This window comes from Panthera uncia (assembly GCF_023721935.1).
Source record: "Panthera uncia isolate 11264 chromosome D3 unlocalized genomic scaffold, Puncia_PCG_1.0 HiC_scaffold_8, whole genome shotgun sequence".
Taxonomy (NCBI): domain Eukaryota; kingdom Metazoa; phylum Chordata; class Mammalia; order Carnivora; family Felidae; genus Panthera; species Panthera uncia.
This window is the reverse complement of record NW_026057586.1, coordinates 46,038,469-46,056,263: the sequence shown is the minus strand read 5'-3', so window position 1 is coordinate 46,056,263 and position 17,795 is coordinate 46,038,469. Positions and strand designations below refer to the sequence as shown.

Sequence of the window (17,795 nt, the reverse complement as noted above, 5' to 3'; positions counted from 1 at the left end):
GTATAATGAAGAAAAAATAATAACAATGGATGAAAATGTCAAACAAATTAGTGAACTTTTGAAGCACAAAGGAAATATATATAAATGAATCCTTATATCTGATTGATTAAGGACATTGCTACAAGGTCTCATAAGCCCGGCTTAATAAGGAGGTACCCTTCTAAAAGAGTCACTTTTAACTCGAGGTATCTCAGTGCTTAAAAAACACTATTGTAAGAATTACAAGTAAGAAGTACTTTTCAAATATTTTATACATTATTCTATGTAAGTGCAGGATGTAGTTCAACTTTATCATTAAGATTTTAGGTATAATTAAATACTTGACCATCCCTTAATGATAAATTCTCTAAGCAAATAACTCTAACCAAATTAACGTGTCAAGACTATTTATACGTCCTCCCTCATTAAAAAAATTTTCACCTCAAATGGTATTATAATACATAGCAATTTAGGAATATCAGAAAACATAAGCCAGGAACAGATGAGAAGGAACAAGCACATTCCTTTCCACAATCTACTAGAAACAAGAGCCCCATTTTGCTTGATTTTTAACGAACACACCACCACAATCACTCACACGCACGCAAACACACACACACACACACACACACACAAATACAGTCATTTTAAATCAATTTTATGCACCATTTAAATCGAACATGAATATACAAACTCCTATATATGTGCTAAGCATAGAAAAATTAAAAAAGGGGGAGAGGAATAATTTTCTACATAAACGGATTTCTAAAATTCTCATTCATAAGCATTTTAAAAATAAGACCTTTTCGGGACAAGTGGATAAATTTGAATATGGACTTCTTATAGATGATATTATAGATCCACTAGATTTCTTTAACCGATTTAGTTAATTGCCTTAATTAATAATGTTGTGGTTAAATAGGAAGGTGTCCTTATTCTTAGAAAAATAATGATGTCTGAAACTCACTTTCATGTGGTTCAGGTTAATAAAAAGGTTGCAGAGAGAGAGAGAGAGAGAGAGAGAGAATAATGTGACAAAATGTTCATATCCGGTATATCTGTGATACGGATACACAAACACACATGCTTTCCCTGTCTTATTCTTTCAGCTTTTCTGTAGGCTTAGACATCTCATGAAATAAAAAGTTGGAAAAAACAATTCATTTCATATGATCCTAACTACCAAGAGAAACTATTTGATCCAACACGTGAGCCAGGAGCCATTATCAAAGCTATGTTCTTGCAGCTGTCCTCATCAGTTGGAAAGGACTTCATTTATTTAAATGAGAGAGAGGTGCAGATTTCCTTGGAAGGAAAGAAAGGGAAGCAGCTTCAAAGTTTGGGAGCTTGCCTGTCACGCAGATGCCACATTTCAGGAGGATGGGCTCTGTGTCAGTCTTCCCGGCTCTCCCCTACCAGCTGACTGATGGCTATCTGCAGGGACACGCAGGGGGGCCTCCAAGAGGGTGTGAGTGCAGAGACAAGATAAGGAAAATGCAGTGACCCCAAACTGAAGGGAAATGGATCTCCCTGGGGTCTGCATTTGGATGGATCTCCAGATAGGGGCAGGTAGGGAAGTGGAAAAGAACTCTTGGAAACCAGGTGATAAAGCATAAAGAAATTATAATAAAATGAACCATCCTCTGCTCAGCTTCAAGGACTGATGACTTCTACAACTATTTCATTGTAAATGAACTTATTTTTCATACTCGTTATGGCAAAGAAGGCATGAAACCACTCTTAAACTAAGAAAAAAAAATCCACTTTAATTGTGAAACCCAAAACCAGACAGTGAAGACTCGGGGATATTTAAGGGGATGCCTTTTAAAGGAACGTTGGGCACGTGACGCTTAATAAATGTAGCGGCTTTTACAAAACCCTGTTGTGAGAAAATATTTTGCTCACTACCCAGAAGACAAAGAGAAACAGTGAGTGTTGACAACATGGTATTATGAAGCCGCCCCTACCCAATTTGTTATCCACAAATATATATATTCTTTTTAATTTACTCTAAGCCAGCATGTTGGCCCATTGCATCTTACTTTTATGTCATTATCTCTCTGCCATACACACAAGTCATAGCTGGGGATTTCAACTCGTGGTAAAGCTATGCTGAGATTCCAGATCTCAGTGGTGCTGGCAAGAGTGCTGATCTCTTCAGTCATAGAGAAGACAATATCCTAGGGAGACTGGAATTAGTCCTATTTTGCACCATTCAAGCCAAAATGCTGCTTATCAAGAAGCAAGTAATTGCTGGCTAATGGCTATGGGGGGAAAAACACCACTGCATTTCAATCTACGCATCTCTCGGCACATGACAATAAATAAGGCTGCAGAAAGGGTAAACATGAAGTGGCAACAGTTTCTTGAGGAGGTTAAATAGCAAACATTAAAAAGGCAAGTTACCTCATCCGACTGGGAGGGACTGATTCTGGGCATTGGCGATACTTGGGGAGTTTTCAACTGCGTGCTGTTGCTATCTGGCACGAGCTCTCGGTGGACCGTTTGGATGTGGTTCTGGAGTTCACTTTCAGATTCAAACTTAACGTTGCAGCTAGAACAGCGTGTCTTCAGTCCCCCCGCCTTGCCTTTACCCTCAATGGCACTCAGATTCTCATTCTGGCCCAAGCCCGGTCTACTCGTGCCGGGAGGGATGTTGATGCCTGGGCTGCCGCTCTTACTGAGACTGACACAGCCAGCGCACAGACCATATGGCAGGCCATTGATGTCAAGCTTCACCAGATCTTGCTTGGAACGGAACTCTTTGAGGCAAGATGCACACTTGTACAGTTTGGGGACATGCTGGCCACGCCCCGTGGTCTGGACTGCAGACCCATTCCCTGTCTTTTGCATGTGGAATGTCCCGTGGATTTTGAGTTCTAAGGTGGACGTCACTGTCTGCATGCAGACCACGCAGCGAAATCCCGTCAGGGAATTGCGCAAGTCAGGGTGCATTTGGCAATGCTCCAAAAACTCCTCTTCGCTCTGGAGAGGCATCTTGCAAATCCGGCAGTTTCCAGTATCAAGACTCTTACTGTGCGTGACTTTGTGTTCGGTAAGAGTTAAAAGGGAGGGAAACCGCTCCCCGCAAATAGGGCACATGTAGTGTTTCACAGGGCCTAAGTGGGTCTGCATATGTTCACGGAGGCCGTTCTCAGAGAAGAAGGTTCGAGAGCACACGTTACACTTGTAATTCCCTTTAATGAGCTCGGCTTTCTTCTTCACGATGGCACTCTCTCCGGGTCTGATGTTGTGGTCTCGGAGCTGGTGGTTCTGCAGCAGGGTCTCCATGGTGTAGGCTGCCCCGCAGATGTCGCAGCCGTACATGGGCTCCGAGGTGTCCACATCTTCTTCGCTCCCATCGTGACTGTTATGGGACTCCTGGCTGTTGGTCAGCAAGGTCTGCAGCTCCACCTCCTCCTTCTGCACTTGCTCGGAAGCCCCGTTCGTTCCACAGTTGGGAGTCTTGGTTTCAAACACGCAATGCTTCTCCCTCAAGTGCTTCTCCAGCAAAATGATCGCGTGGAAGGCTTTGCTGCAGAATTTGCAATTGTACTTCTTACTGTGAGTGGTGATATGACACTGCAGCTCCACCTCGGTGCCAAAAGACTCACCACAGAAGATGCACTTGTGCACTTTCCCTTGATTTTCCAGGTGGTTGTGTTTCACGTGGAGTTGTAGGTCGGTCTCATTGCGGAAGTCCCAGTTGCACGATGTGCACCTGTAGACTTTCTTTTCATTGCTGTGCTTTACGGCCAAGTGGAGCTGAATGGAGACTTTTGAGTCAAACACTTCCTGGCAGAGGGTGCACCGGAAGAAGACAAAGGTGTGCATGTCCAGCAGGTGTTTCTGAAGGTCGTCCACTGATGTGAACTGCTTATCGCAACTCTCGCAGATGTAGTATGTTGAGGTGATCATAAAATGGATGGTAACATGCTTCAGCAAGGATTCTTGGTTGGGGAATTCCTTGTTGCACTGAGGGCAGGTCAATTTCGGAAGCACAGTGTCGAGATGAGTTTTTAGGTGAGTCTGAAAGCTGTCTAGGGACGTGTACTTAGCACCACACTGATTACAGATATATTCTCCAGCCGGACGTGCAGGCGCACCTCCCACTGCCTGCATCATCTTAAGAGACGTCTGTTCTATGGCCACGGGAGATAAGGGGCTCAAGGCCCTGGATTTCTTCCCATTGTGAATATAATTCAGGGCCAAGGGAATGTTTTTATGATTCTCTTTGATATGCTTGTTCAGTTTAAGAACGCTGTTGAATATCGGCGAATTCGTACAATAGGAACAAGAATAGACTTCGACTACTGGTTCTTTCGGAGTCCCGAGCACCGGAGACCCGAATCGGGAGCCGCTGAGGTCGCAATGGACCTGCCTTATATGCTCTTCAAGGGAAGAGTCAGTGAGAAACCCCATGTAGCAATGGGGACAAAAGAATGCGTTGCTATCCTTAGCTGCAGGGTTCGCAAATCCGTGAGAACATCGGATGTGTTCCTGAAGAGTGTTGAGGTCGTTGACAACTTCGGAGCAGAAGTTGCACTGGTAGACTATGGCAGGCATGGCAGAGACGATCAGACCTGGGTCCTGAGCTTCATGCACTTGCTTAAGATGTTCATTTAGGTTATAGAGTGAGGGCAACACCTCCAAGCAATACTGACAAATATGGGCCTGTTCTGGCTTGTCTAAATGCATAGTTTTCAGGTGAATCTGCAGGACTGCCAGGCTCGAAAATAGCTGCTTGTTGCAGTAAATACAGCTATAGGTAACTTTCGCTTGTTTACTAGAGGGAACGGTCATGTCAGGGGTTTGCTGGGCAGCCCGCTTCCTCCCTCGACTCTTTGGGATCGGCGGGGCGGCTTCCACCATGGTTGAGCTGTCCACGGAGAGGTTGGAATCTGGAGTCGTGCTGGACACCGAAGTGTAGCCCACGGTGACCAGGGAAGGGCTGTTGCTGTGGTTGCACGACTCGGGTTGCTGGTGACTGTCCATGTGGCTGTACAGTTCCTCAACCGTGTGGAAACTCTCAGAGCAGATGCTGCAAGAGTTCTTCTTCTCCCCGCCATGCACCTGCTCCATGTGGTTCATGAGGGACGTCTCCTCCACAAACAGCTCGTGGCAGTAGATGCACTGGAGGGCCGCTCGGTCCTCGTTTGGGGAGCACTCGGGGTGGCACTCCGCGATGTGCTTCTGCAGGTCTTCTGGGAAGTCAAAGCCTTCCTCGCACTGACTGCACTTCTGAGTGTCCTTCATCTTCCAGTCCTCCATCCTGGAGCCAGACTGGGACCCGTCCTTGTTTCTCTCGTGTACCTGCATGTGTCCGTGTAAGGAGCTAGAGGACAGGAACCCGCGGCGACAAATGGCACATTTATATGGCTTGTTGGACGTGTGAGTCTTTAAGTGGATCTTCAAGTGATCACTTCGGGAGAACGCAGCATCACACTCGCTGCAGTGGTACTTCTTGTCCCCCGTGTGGAGTTTGATATGGCGGTCTCGGCTCCGCTTGTGTTTGAACAGCCTACTGCAATAGGTGCATTTGAAAGGCAGCTTGTCACTGTGGCTCTGCTCATGGTGCTTTAGGTAGCTGAGGCGGCTAAAGGACTTGTCACAGAATTGGCATGGGTACGGGAGTCCGGGGCCGCCTTCTTCCTCTCCAAAGTCGCAACCTTCTCCATGGCTGGGGGAAGTCTGGTCCTTGCTGGAAGGCGAGGAAGCTGGCCAAGAGCACGTGGGATCATCTTCAACATCCACTCCATCTGCAACGAGAAGCAATGGAACGTTTTATCTTACGGGCTGAGCACTCGAGAACGGGTTTACAGTACCATTGCAGCAGGGACATACGGTCGGACTATCTAGAACCTGGCGGGGGTGGGGGTGGGGGTGGGGGGAATGGAGGACAGAACATTTGAGTGGAACACGTCCAAATCTGAACCCAAAGCTTTTATTCTACATTTACTTTTTACCGGGTCGTAAAATATAAGAAGATATTAAATAGCTCTATGTCTAAATTACCCCTTTTATTACTTGTTATCATTTTTCCTTAGGAGCAAGGTATATATTACGCATCGACAATTTTATTAAAACGCAGATTTTAATATATTTAATGTTTCTTCTGTATTCATTCTAAAATGATTTGCATATTATGTGAGCGTCTGAAGAACGAAATGAAAAGGGGAAATATTACAGGAATGATTTAAAATTAATGCAGTCAACCCAGATGTCTAATATTTAATAAAAAATTCCCTCTGCATTTTGCTTGTTTTTATATAAAAAAGGCAATTCTGAAGACCAAAATCTTTTTATGGGGTTCTTATTGATACAGACCTTATTGCTTTCAGCAAAAACATATTAAAAAGTAAGCACATGAAGGAAGACAGAAAACACAATAATAATTACGTCTTGTGTAATGAAAGACAACCAGGATTTCTTCAATAACTGAAAGATTCGAACACCATAGGCCAGAAAATGGATTATTAAGTGTTAGGAGGGCACTGCTAGATATTACATGTAGCTGGGATCAGCCAGGATCAAGAAAAAATGAGAGTTTCACAAGGGCCAGATTGTAATACTGTATTTTGCTTGGAAAGTTCAAGAGGTGGCCCACCATTTCTTCCTTTTGCAAAAGCTTCAGCAGCATGAACTTCCTTAGCCAAACAGGACCTGCACTTTGAGGTGAGCAGAGACAAAGCGACTTGTGAAAAACTGGAAACAGGAAAAGTGATAAATGATTATGGTAAATGCTGAAAGATTTATGAGTAACAAAGAGAAGACAAACAAGACTGAAAGCCAGATATAACCTTAGCAAGTTATCCATAAAGTAACTCTACCTCCTATGAGGTGTTTTTTAACTCGGCGCTTGGCAAATGTGTGCTGATCTTTCTGTTGTTTTCTTAACATCCAAGTGGAAAATAAGACCTCCTCAAATAAGTTGTAAACCCCCCCTTTTTTTTTGCTTTTCAAAACAATCTATCATTCAAGATGAGAAGAAACTGTAAAAGCTTTTCACTCTCCAAAAGAGCAAGGTTGTTCATAAATGCAGACAAAGACCGTCGAGGGGAGCCGGTGGGGACAGTGATTCTATCAGGATAACAAGGTCCAGTTAGAATACTCTTAGGATATTCGACTAAACCTCAATTTGAATATGATCAAATAAGTTTTTAAATTCTTCAAAGCTGAAGTTCACTAGCAAGCTATATTATTAACATAAAAGTAGAAACTGGCAAGCATTATGTAAACAAATTCCACGTCTGCTTTCTTTAAGGTAACAAGATTTTACTAGATTATCAACCTCTTGCTTATCCACAGGAAACAGATGAGGATCATTCCTTTCCTGCATCTAGAAACTGATGACAACACCATCTCACTATCAATGCCAGATGGCAACCATGTAACTCTGAGAAAACAACCAAACACCATTCCTGGATCCCTGCCCACTGCAACAAAGCCTCACAACACAAGTTGAAAACCGCATGATTTTGCATCCTCATTTATAGGAGTCTATAACCCAACATGTTTACAGTGTAAGAAAGGCCCTGGTAATTCTGGGTATGATTTAAATGTAAAGTGGATACATAGAAAGAACATAGGCAGACAACTCAACTCACCATCGAACAGACAGAAAAATGATTTTAGAAAATTCAAAACAAACTCAATGGTGATTCTAGCTATCCTTTTAAAAAACAAACTATAAGTCACTTAAAGACAAGTGTCCCTAAAACAAACCAAAGTTGTAAAATATTTCCCTTAATTGAAAACAATTGCTATTTATTAAATTTGCTCAGCAGTCTAGGTAAAAACCTGCTATATTTCACATTTACTCTTAGGCTTATGTCCTGTTGTTTCACTGAAAAATATTTTCAAACACATCATCTCATTTGTACAGTTGGGAAAACAGTGAATCAGAATTTGTCATGAATCTAGACTTGAAGAAAATAACTATTGACCCTGAAAATTTAGCAAGTGAACTTATTATTAAATTGCAGACTGTGTCCAGGCATGATATATTATTATACAAATGTACAAAGAATTACAGAGCAATAGACCATTATAAATAGTGTGCAATCCCCGACACCACTCTTAAATCAGGTTCTTGTCTGTGGGCCATGCCTGACTATACCTATTACATAACTGTTCTCTTAAGCTTGTAAATTTCAACATGTCAAGTGAGCCGAGGGTTAGGATCAAGTTTTTACTCAATCGGGTTTCAAGAGAGCTGGAAACCTTCTCTTCTCTCTCCGGTCCCTATTATTCGGTCTTGAGGGAAAAGAAAGTGAAAATCTGAGATGATGTGTCTTTGTAACTGAAGCACATGGAAAGAGTGTACAGGATTCATAAGGCTCAGGCTGGGGGATGGAACAGAGAAAAAAGTTTGAGCAGGGAATGCTGCTTGTAGAAAAATAAAGGTTTCACAAAAGGCTGATTTCTATTTTAAAATCTAAAGTGTAAAAAACTCATTTGCTGACATACTATAAACAGATGTGTGCTCCCAGGGACACACAAGGAACTCACTGACAAAACTCCCATGGGAGTTGGTCCATGCTCTAAGGGGATCAGTGTCCCAAGACTTGTGCAGTGGCCCTGGTGTTTGCCAACATTCTCTGAGGTCTACCTAAGTCTTTGAGAGCTGCCCGTCCCCACTAACTTTGGCCTTTGGGCAGTCACAACACAAACTATGTTGAGGTGGCTCGTGTAGATGTCAACTATTTCAAGTTCTTTTTTCCCAGGGAAGAAACTGCAGAGGATTCTTTCAATGCCGGTTCCTGAATCAACTCAAACTTTTTTCCCCTTTCGGCACTAAGTGCTACTTACAGGAATGTCTCTCTGTGTTATGGCAGGTTTTCTGCATTTCAGTGTGAAGTACTTAACGTGTCCGTGCTAAATTTTAAGTCTTGGAATCAGTCACTTTACACTCTGAGGTGACTCTCGGAGAACTGTAGCTCTTACCGGCGGCGGGGGGTGGGAGAAAAGAAAAAAAAAAAAAAAAAAAAAACTTCGCTGGAAACCAGTTCCGTGGCCTAAAAGTCTATTTAAAGATGCAAATGTGTGTGCATAGTTAGTGCAGATGTTTTTCTACAGCAACTGTACTTGCTGAGTTTCACCATTTCCATAAAGCACATTAAAACAAGTGTGTGAACACTCCGAGATGAAAGTCTCAAACACTCCTGAGACTTTCAGTGGAAAGTAGAGCCGCCTGACTTTTCTCCAAGCAGACAGGAATGCCCATGATTCAGCAGCCTGAGTAAATAAAAGAGGTCCTTATTTCCTAATTTTGCTGGCTGGCCACACTGCGGCAGCCTCTGTGCTCCTGCCAAAGGGGATGCAGAATTGGAACTACACCCAGCCGCTGAAGGCCTGTCTTTGTTAGCCAGCCAGGCTTTCCCGACCATCTTCTGGCAACAAAACTGCCATATCCTGCAAGGAAGACCTCCATCTCGGGCTTGATGGTTCTCCAGTCTGCCCAAAAGGACGAAACAACAGATTTCGCTGGGTCTGTGTCGGAGGAGGACAGCTGGAAACTCAGTTAGCAGCAGAGCAACACCTGTTCGGTCATATTTATGGGGGAAAAGTGCTCACTAACAGAAAAGTGAAGTCATCCCAGAAGAAGGTATTCCACAGAAAAAAGGCACCGGAGCACAAAGTTCCTTTGTGATCCAAGCCACCGGCCCCTTGTGTGCCAACCTGGAGAGGAGAGAGCAGAGACTGGATGTGATTTTATCCTGGCTGCTGGGGAGGAACAGGCAAGCGCACCCGAGAGGTGCCGACTGGTCACCAATCAGGGACCCGACAGTCTCAGTTTACAGCCTGCCAGCTGAGAAATGCCAAGGGTCCTGGCCACTCCTTGCTTTCAAGTCTAACTGGAGTAGCCAATTAAAAAAAAAAAGATCAAAGAAGGAGGAAGAGAGGATGGGCAGAAAGGTTTGGGGTGATGCCAAAGCTGATCTTGAACCATTAAGCATGTCCTAGTGTAAGATACGTGCCTTTTGAGGGCAGGGACCGAGCCTTTCAGAACATTGACTTTGTAACAACATGGACCATCCAAAATTATTAAGGAGAGAATAAAATAACAAGGTGGAGTGAATCACTGTCAATGGTAAAGAAATTATCCGAAGCTCTGAAGTTCTGGAAACTTCTGATACTTTTAGTTCTTCTCAGGGCTGGGCCCTCGAGAAACTGGCTTACTGATATCCTTTGGCTACCTGAGCTCGTTCATCGTAACGGCAGAGTACTCTCTAAATTGCACTTCAGGGACTCAGTATCATGTGTGTTCAAGTGCCACACAGCAAGGCTCCTTAACAGGGACAGGATTTACATCAATGGTAACTTTTCCAGGGAAGAAACACACACATAGTGACAGGTCTGGTGTAATGACAACAGGGCAATGACTCAGAATGTGAACGGAAAGTCAAGAGTCTGGAGTTTTATTTCTAGCTTCATAACTGACTTAGAGAGTGACCCGGCCAAGTCGTTTAATCTGTCCCTGCCTAGGTACTTCACCTGCAATATGAAGATAATAATTCTTGCTCCTTACCCTCTGGGGTGTTACAGAGATTAGCGAATGTTTCTGGGGCACCTATCATCCCTAGAAGAAAAGCTGCATATGTAAACAAAAAGATTTACATGTGTTGTGTGCATTTATGCTTCCGCATATAAAATTCTATGTATATAGTATAAACAGATTTTAACATTTTCTTTCCTTTAATGAAACCACTGGAATATTTAAGGATTGGCCCGATGGAAATCTACAGTGCCTTAAGCATTGTACATTCAGCCATCAAGAAAATAAAACATAAATAGTTGGTGGTATCTAAAAATTAATGGACCATAAGTCCATGCTGACTTTGTTCCAAGTAAGTTATCGTACAGAAGATATAATCTTGGGTCTTTACAGACAGATAACCTTGGAACAAGTATTGTGCTATGTAATTCTGAAGCCAAGAATGTAATTTTCAGAGTACCTCTCTTCATAGAACACTAGCAATACAGTCATTGCATTATTGAACATCAAAATAAGTTCATTTCAAAGATGATTTTTTAAGCGTGGAACAATAGGTTAAAACACAAGACCAGAGCAAATTTCCACGTTATCTCCTCCATCGGCTTAAAATGATTATGTCTGTCAGCACAGACACTATAGGAGCGGTTCTGAACTTTCATATTAAGAAGAGTTCACCGTCCTTTTTTCATTCATTAGTTGCCTGAGCCACCTTACGATAAACTGAGAATCCCAAGGAGAATATATAGTTGGCGCACAAAGACTAAGAGAAGTTAGGCACCACTCAAAGAGAACAGTATCTTGACACGTGTGTTTAACAGACACAGGTAACATAAAGATATTCCTCATGTTAACCTGGTGCTATCACAGTAACAATTTTACACCACCATATGTAAAAGCATCTAACCAAATTACACAATACATTTTTAAAGCAATGGTTCCAATGGCTAAAGATATGGTCATTCTAAATAAACCATTACACACGATTACACAATTGCTTCCTTTCATTCTCAATAGAAATATCAACAGTTTTAGAAAAGCTGCAATTTTAATGATAGAACTTTCGTACTTTCTGCAAAAATCAACAGCCCCGCATTAAATTCACTTCGTTGTCATAAAACTTATTTAACTACTTGAAAATGAATACTCTTTACTGGGTGTTCAAAAGAGAAATGTAAACTTTAAAATTATTTATAATTCACAGATGCTTTTAAATTCTGTAACATTCCAAATTGTTCTAGAAGGACCAATTAAATGCATTAACAGTTAGGTTATGAGGGAAAAGAGTGGTCACCCATTAATGACAGCAGCTGTGGGGAGCAGGAATTGGTGGTGCACAGTTTTCACCACAGTATTAAGATGAATTCCAGCTATCAGAACTCACTTTCAATGAAAAAAGAGGCTCACTTTCCCCAACAATCCTTTAGCGCTTCTTCAGATGAGCCAACATAAGAGATAAGAAGTTGTTATCACCCCTCCTTTGCCCTCGGTGGGTCTTTATATCCACGCTGTCTCTTTCGCCAGACACATTTCTATTTCGTGTGCAGAGAGAAGTACAAATGTTTTGCTTACTGTTGCTTAAAGTTCACTTGAACAGACGGAGCTCAATGAATTCCATCTTCCGCAGCCAAATTAAACAGAAAACAGTGCATTCTTAAGCAGTTCACACTTAACTCCACCTCTCAAATCAGAGGAAAAAGCTGACGCGAAACCAGTTAAAGAACAGTCATCTCCCTCACGGAAATCGAGACCTGTTTCTGAAGCCAGACAGAAGGAAAGTGGTTTCCATTTACGTGGGGGGGGGGGGGTGAGAACTGCTTTACTGTTTCTATCCTTTGGCTTACTTAAAAACATATATAACTAATGATAAGCATCAACCTCTTGGCGTTCAATAATTGGCAATCATGTATCACACATCTGTTTGCGGTGCTGCGATGGAAGCATTCTATATTATTCAACATGCTTCTCTTTCCCTTAATAATGATAGACATCATCACAGTGAATTTTCCCAAGTCAGCTCTCTTTTTATCTCTACTATTTTGAGTTAGAAGGCCAGTTTTAGTGACTTTCTTGTCTAGTATTTATACATGACCTCACACCACAAGGAATTTGAAGCAGTTCTTCATGGCTTATTTTGTTCATTCATTTATTTAACCAGCATTTATTAAGCACCTACTATGTGTTTGGGTCTGATATTTGCTTGTGCACTCTAGGATTTACTTATTTTTTTTAAGTTTTGGCTTCCTTATCTATAATATCAGAAAAATGCCAGCCTGCATCATAGTTAATATCATAAGAATCAAACACGACATTGGATAAAAGAGCTTTCTAAATTTTTACAATATAAAAATGTACTAAATTGTTACTACTACTATGAAAGTCAAAGTCACCTTTAGGTTATAACTGGTAAGTGTGGTAATAATACAAAGGAAAACAAATTAACTATCATTTAGTTGTTGCCTTTTTCATAATGAAATTCTAATACTTTTAAAGGACTTGACAGGCATTATTTGTTTAAAAATAGAAAATAAGGCGCGCCTGAGTGGCTCAGTCGGTTGAGCATCCAACTCCGGCTCAATCATGATCTCACAGTTTGTGAGTTTGAGCCCCATGTCAGGCTCTGCGCTGACAGCTCAGAACCTGGAGCCTGCTTCAGATCCTGTGTCTCCCTCTCTCTCTGCCCCTCCCCTGCTCACACTAAGTCTCTCTCTCTCTCTCTCTCTCTCTCTCTCTCTCTCTCTCTCTCAAAAATAAACATTACAAAAAATTTTGAATAGAAAATAAATAAAAATGGGGCGCCTGGGTGGCTTAGTCAGTTAAGCGGCCGACTTCAGCTCAGGTCATGATCTCACAGTTCGTGGGTTCGAGACCCACATTGGGTTCTGTGCTGACAGCTTGGAGCCTGGAGCCTGCTTCTGATTCTGTGTCTCCCTCTCTCTCTGCCCCTCTCCTGCTCATACTGTCTCTCTCTCTCAAAAATAAATAAATGCAAAAAAAATTTTTTTAAGAAAATAAATAAAAATACCCCCCAAAAATCTTCTAAATGCTGTTAGAGTTATCTTGAAGGTCAATGTGCAGTGGCTTTTCCTTAAGAGCTGCACACACTGGGAAGTTGTGATTAACTCATTACCAAAGTAAAACCCCCATAATGGAATGGTCTGCATTCAAAATCTTGAAGCCACATTACATAGTTCTGACACCAGCCCTTTATCTCACACTATTTTAATTGTTTAGAAATTTCTTGAGGAATTTTATTTTGCTTCAAAATCCTTTGCACTAGGGGTGCCTGGGTGCCTCAGTCAGTTAAGCATCTGACTTCCCCTCAGGTCATGATCTCATTCATGGTTCATGAGTTCAAGCCCCACGTCAGGCTCTGTGCTGACAGCTCAGAGCCTGGAGCCTGTTTCAGATTCTGTGTCTCCCTCTCTCTCTGTGCCTACCCCACTCACACTGTCTCTCTATCTCTCTCAAAAAATAAACATTTAAAACAGTTAAAAAAATCCTTTGCACTAGTGTGAAATATACCGATTATACTTTAGAAAAAAACAAAAAACTCCACACCTTCTGAAATTCTCAGCAAATTCCTCAGTGCTACCAAGTTAATCATTAGCAATTTTACATTAACCTCTTCACTGGGGGAGTATAAGGCAAAGGGAATTCTTCCACTAAGAAAACTAAGTTTGAAAATACTTTTATTAGTCAATGATGGACCTCAGAAAGTTCATTCCACTGTGTTAGTGGTTTCTTGAAGAACTGCCATAACCCACTAGAATTTTCAAACAAAGCAATCAGATTCTCTTTCAAAAAGGAATCTGGTCCCTCAGAATGTTTTCTCATATTAAAGTCTACTTTTACTGAACATTTTTCCAACATGTAGGCATTGGTCCAAGGGTGGTAAACTTCTGGTCACAAGGAATTATAACAGTCTTGAAATGATGTTCACTCGGGCTGAATTTCACCTGTATTATATCCATAGCAGCCGTAAAGCTGGTAGGAATTTCTGGCTGTTTAAAAAGGCCACACTATATACTTCACTGCAGATAAAGCCACTGGAGAATACAAAAGTGTTGAAAGGCTAAAATTTAATTAATGACCAATTAGCACCCCCTGTGGGTTCATCGTGCAGTAAAGTGATAAATATGGTGTGCTAATATAGAAAAAACTGTTACAAAGTTTAGGGGGGAAATATTACTACAATTACCTATTATCTATGTCTATTTGATGTTTTATAATACAACGGACCTCCATGTTCTTGATATGGATGTTCATATGTCTAAAATATGGTAAGAACCCTTAAGGTCTAAGACAAATATTTTTTTTTTTTAATTTTAAGGCACAAACTTTGACTCACAACCAGGTTGTCAGGCTGGAGTATAAAACCCAGTGCTCTCGGATAGCTAGTGAGCGCACCTAGCCAACCACCTAGCAGCCGCAACTCAAAGTAGTGTGTATTATCTACTCCTCAATCAGTGTTGATGCATTTTATGGGGCAGTGACATATGGTGGTGATATTAAAAACTGCGGGATGGTGGTATTAAAAAATTGGGGGATGTTGGACTATCTTGAAACTTTGTACATATGAAGAGATCTACAGTAGGACAAATCACTGATGCATCCTCACTGGATAGAGTTTTCTGGTGTTTCAACAGAATCAGTAACTTTTACATTAACACTTCAATAGTAAAACTAAAATTGAAAAGTGAGGTCAGATCCCAAGCAACCCATATGACATAAGGAGTCCTTTATTCCTTTAAAAAAAGTTTTTTCTCTCTTTCTTTCTTTCTTTCTTTCTTTCTTTCTTGAGAGAGAGAGAGAGGGCAAGTGAAGCAGGGGCAGAAGGAGAGAGGGAGGGAGGGAGGGAGGGAGGGAGGGAGGGAGAGAGAGAGAGAGAGAGAGAGAATCTTAAACAGGCTGAACACTCCACACAGAACTTGACGTGGGGTTCGATCTCATGACGGTGAGATCATGACCGGCTGAGCCACCCAGGTGCCCCAAGAGTCCTTTATTTCAAGTGAGATTATGTTTGGTAAAGTACTGTGTAAGCTGCAAAGGACAGAAGAATTTTCTTAAAACCACTCTAACAAGGGTGTGATGAAATATTTCTACACAGGTCATACAATATCAAATACCCTTCTTCATTCACATCAGGTTTTCCTTCCATTTACCTCATTGGGCAAAATTTGAAAGGGGCAATCCTGAAAATAAGACTGATTATCAATCCGATGGCTTTTCCAGGTACCTTACTCTCCCTTCATTTTCCATTTCTCATTTCTGGTTCAGTTTACTCTTCTCTAGAAACTCTATCTGAGAATAAATATAAAAATAAAATCCATCCAGTTCCTATCATTTTTTTTCTTGTAACAGTTCTGATAATTTATCTATGGGAACAAATCCTGGCCAAAATTGTGAGTGTGTGTGTGTGGGTGTGTGTGTTTATGCAGCGTTAACTAAAATGTTCAGAATAGACTAATGATTTCTGCTAAAGTAATTTTTGAAATCCTTTTACTATTTCTCATTACAAAAGTGTTAATCATAGTAATTTGCCACTTAACATGAGTCAATGCACAATCATGTCTTATTCAAACACTTTATTAGGGGACATCTTTACAATGCTACTTTTAGTGATTAACACATATTACATATAATTATAATGCTTTTATTAAATTCTATATTTATATGTTTAAACATACATACATAGGATGAGACGTCTTGACAAATATCCCCAAACCAGTGACAAAGTCATGCCTCAAAAAGCCCATGATAATTCCTTATACCACTTCATTCGGTCTATATCCAAGGGAATTTTAAAACCACAAAACAATGTATAAGAATCCAAGGCAGTGTGGCCATAGTAACAAGCCAAGAAATAAAGCTGGCTGGAGTTGGGGGAACCAATTGGAGACCCCCATCTACTCCTGTTTCACAATGACATGTAGCCATCTACACCTCTGGCACCCAACAGCTAGGACACAAGCAGTGGATAAAATTCCACTGAAAACTTAATGTGCTAATAGGATTTAAAAAAGAGTAAATTATGAAATTCGAGTCAGGTAATAAGGAATTTGATATGTACCTGCTTAGTCCTCATGTGAAATGCACCAATTCTGAATCATAATTTTCATGGAGAAATTTATGACACTGTTTTTTGCCTTTGAAGAGGGGGATATGGAGAGCCATACACATCTGAATATGTCCAAGGCTTATTGGTATGACCCTTGCAACAGCACGTTTCAAATACTCTGAGACTTTAAAACCTACTAGCACCGTCCTGGGATCTTGACTGACTAACTGCTGTCTGTTAGAAAGGGCTGGTTTTTGAATCTTTACGAAGCCTCCTCCCACATCTGGGCTCTGCTCTTTTCTCTAAAGATGGCCCGATGTTGTTTGGTATGGGTTACGCACACCTCTAGGTCCGACTTGAGGGATCAAAGGAAAGAAAATAAGTGAATTTGATTGAAGCCTACACAGAGTAAAGAAAGTCAAGGCTGTCATTCCTAACTTTTCATATATATGAAACAGAAGACTGAAGGTCCGTGGGAAGTCTTAGCCTTCAGAAAAAAAAAAAAGTCTGAACTTTACTAAGGAACACACAGGTCAATGAGAGGGAGGAACATGTTATAATCTCACACTAACAGTAGCAGTTGATGGTGGCACTGAAACACGAACCAAGGGAGGCAGCCTGGTCCAGGCGTGAGATAACTCTCCAAGGGTGTCCTTCCTTAACCCTCCCTGCTAAAACAGCAACCTCAAATGCCACCAAGTCATCTAGTTTTTCATGAGTCAATGAATAAACTTAAAAATGGTATTTAACGTTGCTCATTCCTTTTATTAAAGACTTCACTGTTTCTTCTATTACAAAACTAATTTATGTTCACTGACGTGTATATACACACAGACACAGGAAAACAAAATCACATAACAATACTATGATCCCATAACCTGTGGATGACAGGTCATGACAGCCTATTTCTTAATTTCACTACTGGCTACTGGCTAGGAAATATTACACACACTTCACACACACACACACACACACACACACACACACACACACTCCTCCAGTTCTCCTTAACAGTGGGTCTCTTTCCTTCTCTCTCTTCTTTCTATCCTCTCCTCTGAGCAAGGGTGGCTTGGTCAGATCAGGTATTGGCAAGGAAAAGCAGAAGAGAAGTTTCCATAAAACTAGAGCTATAGTTAGCTTCACCTTTGTCTTGCTCTGCCCTGAGAGGCACATTCCCTACCACTCATCCCAGAGAGGGATTCAATGAAGGCTGCTTTTCCCCTTTCCCTAAGCTATCCTTCCTCGATGATTATTGTGGCC

The 17,795-nt window shown here is 41.5% G+C and overlaps 1 protein-coding gene across 1 annotated transcript in view; it reads right to left on the bottom strand.

The window, feature by feature from the left end:
* Positions 1–17,795, bottom strand: part of ZNF521 (zinc finger protein 521) — a 278,374-nt gene that overhangs the window by 155,921 nt on the left and 104,658 nt on the right. The window contains exon 3 of the mRNA XM_049620332.1: positions 2,386–5,738. Within this exon, the coding sequence (XP_049476289.1) occupies positions 2,386–5,738 (3,353 nt within the window). The remainder of the gene's footprint in view (positions 1–2,385; positions 5,739–17,795) is intronic.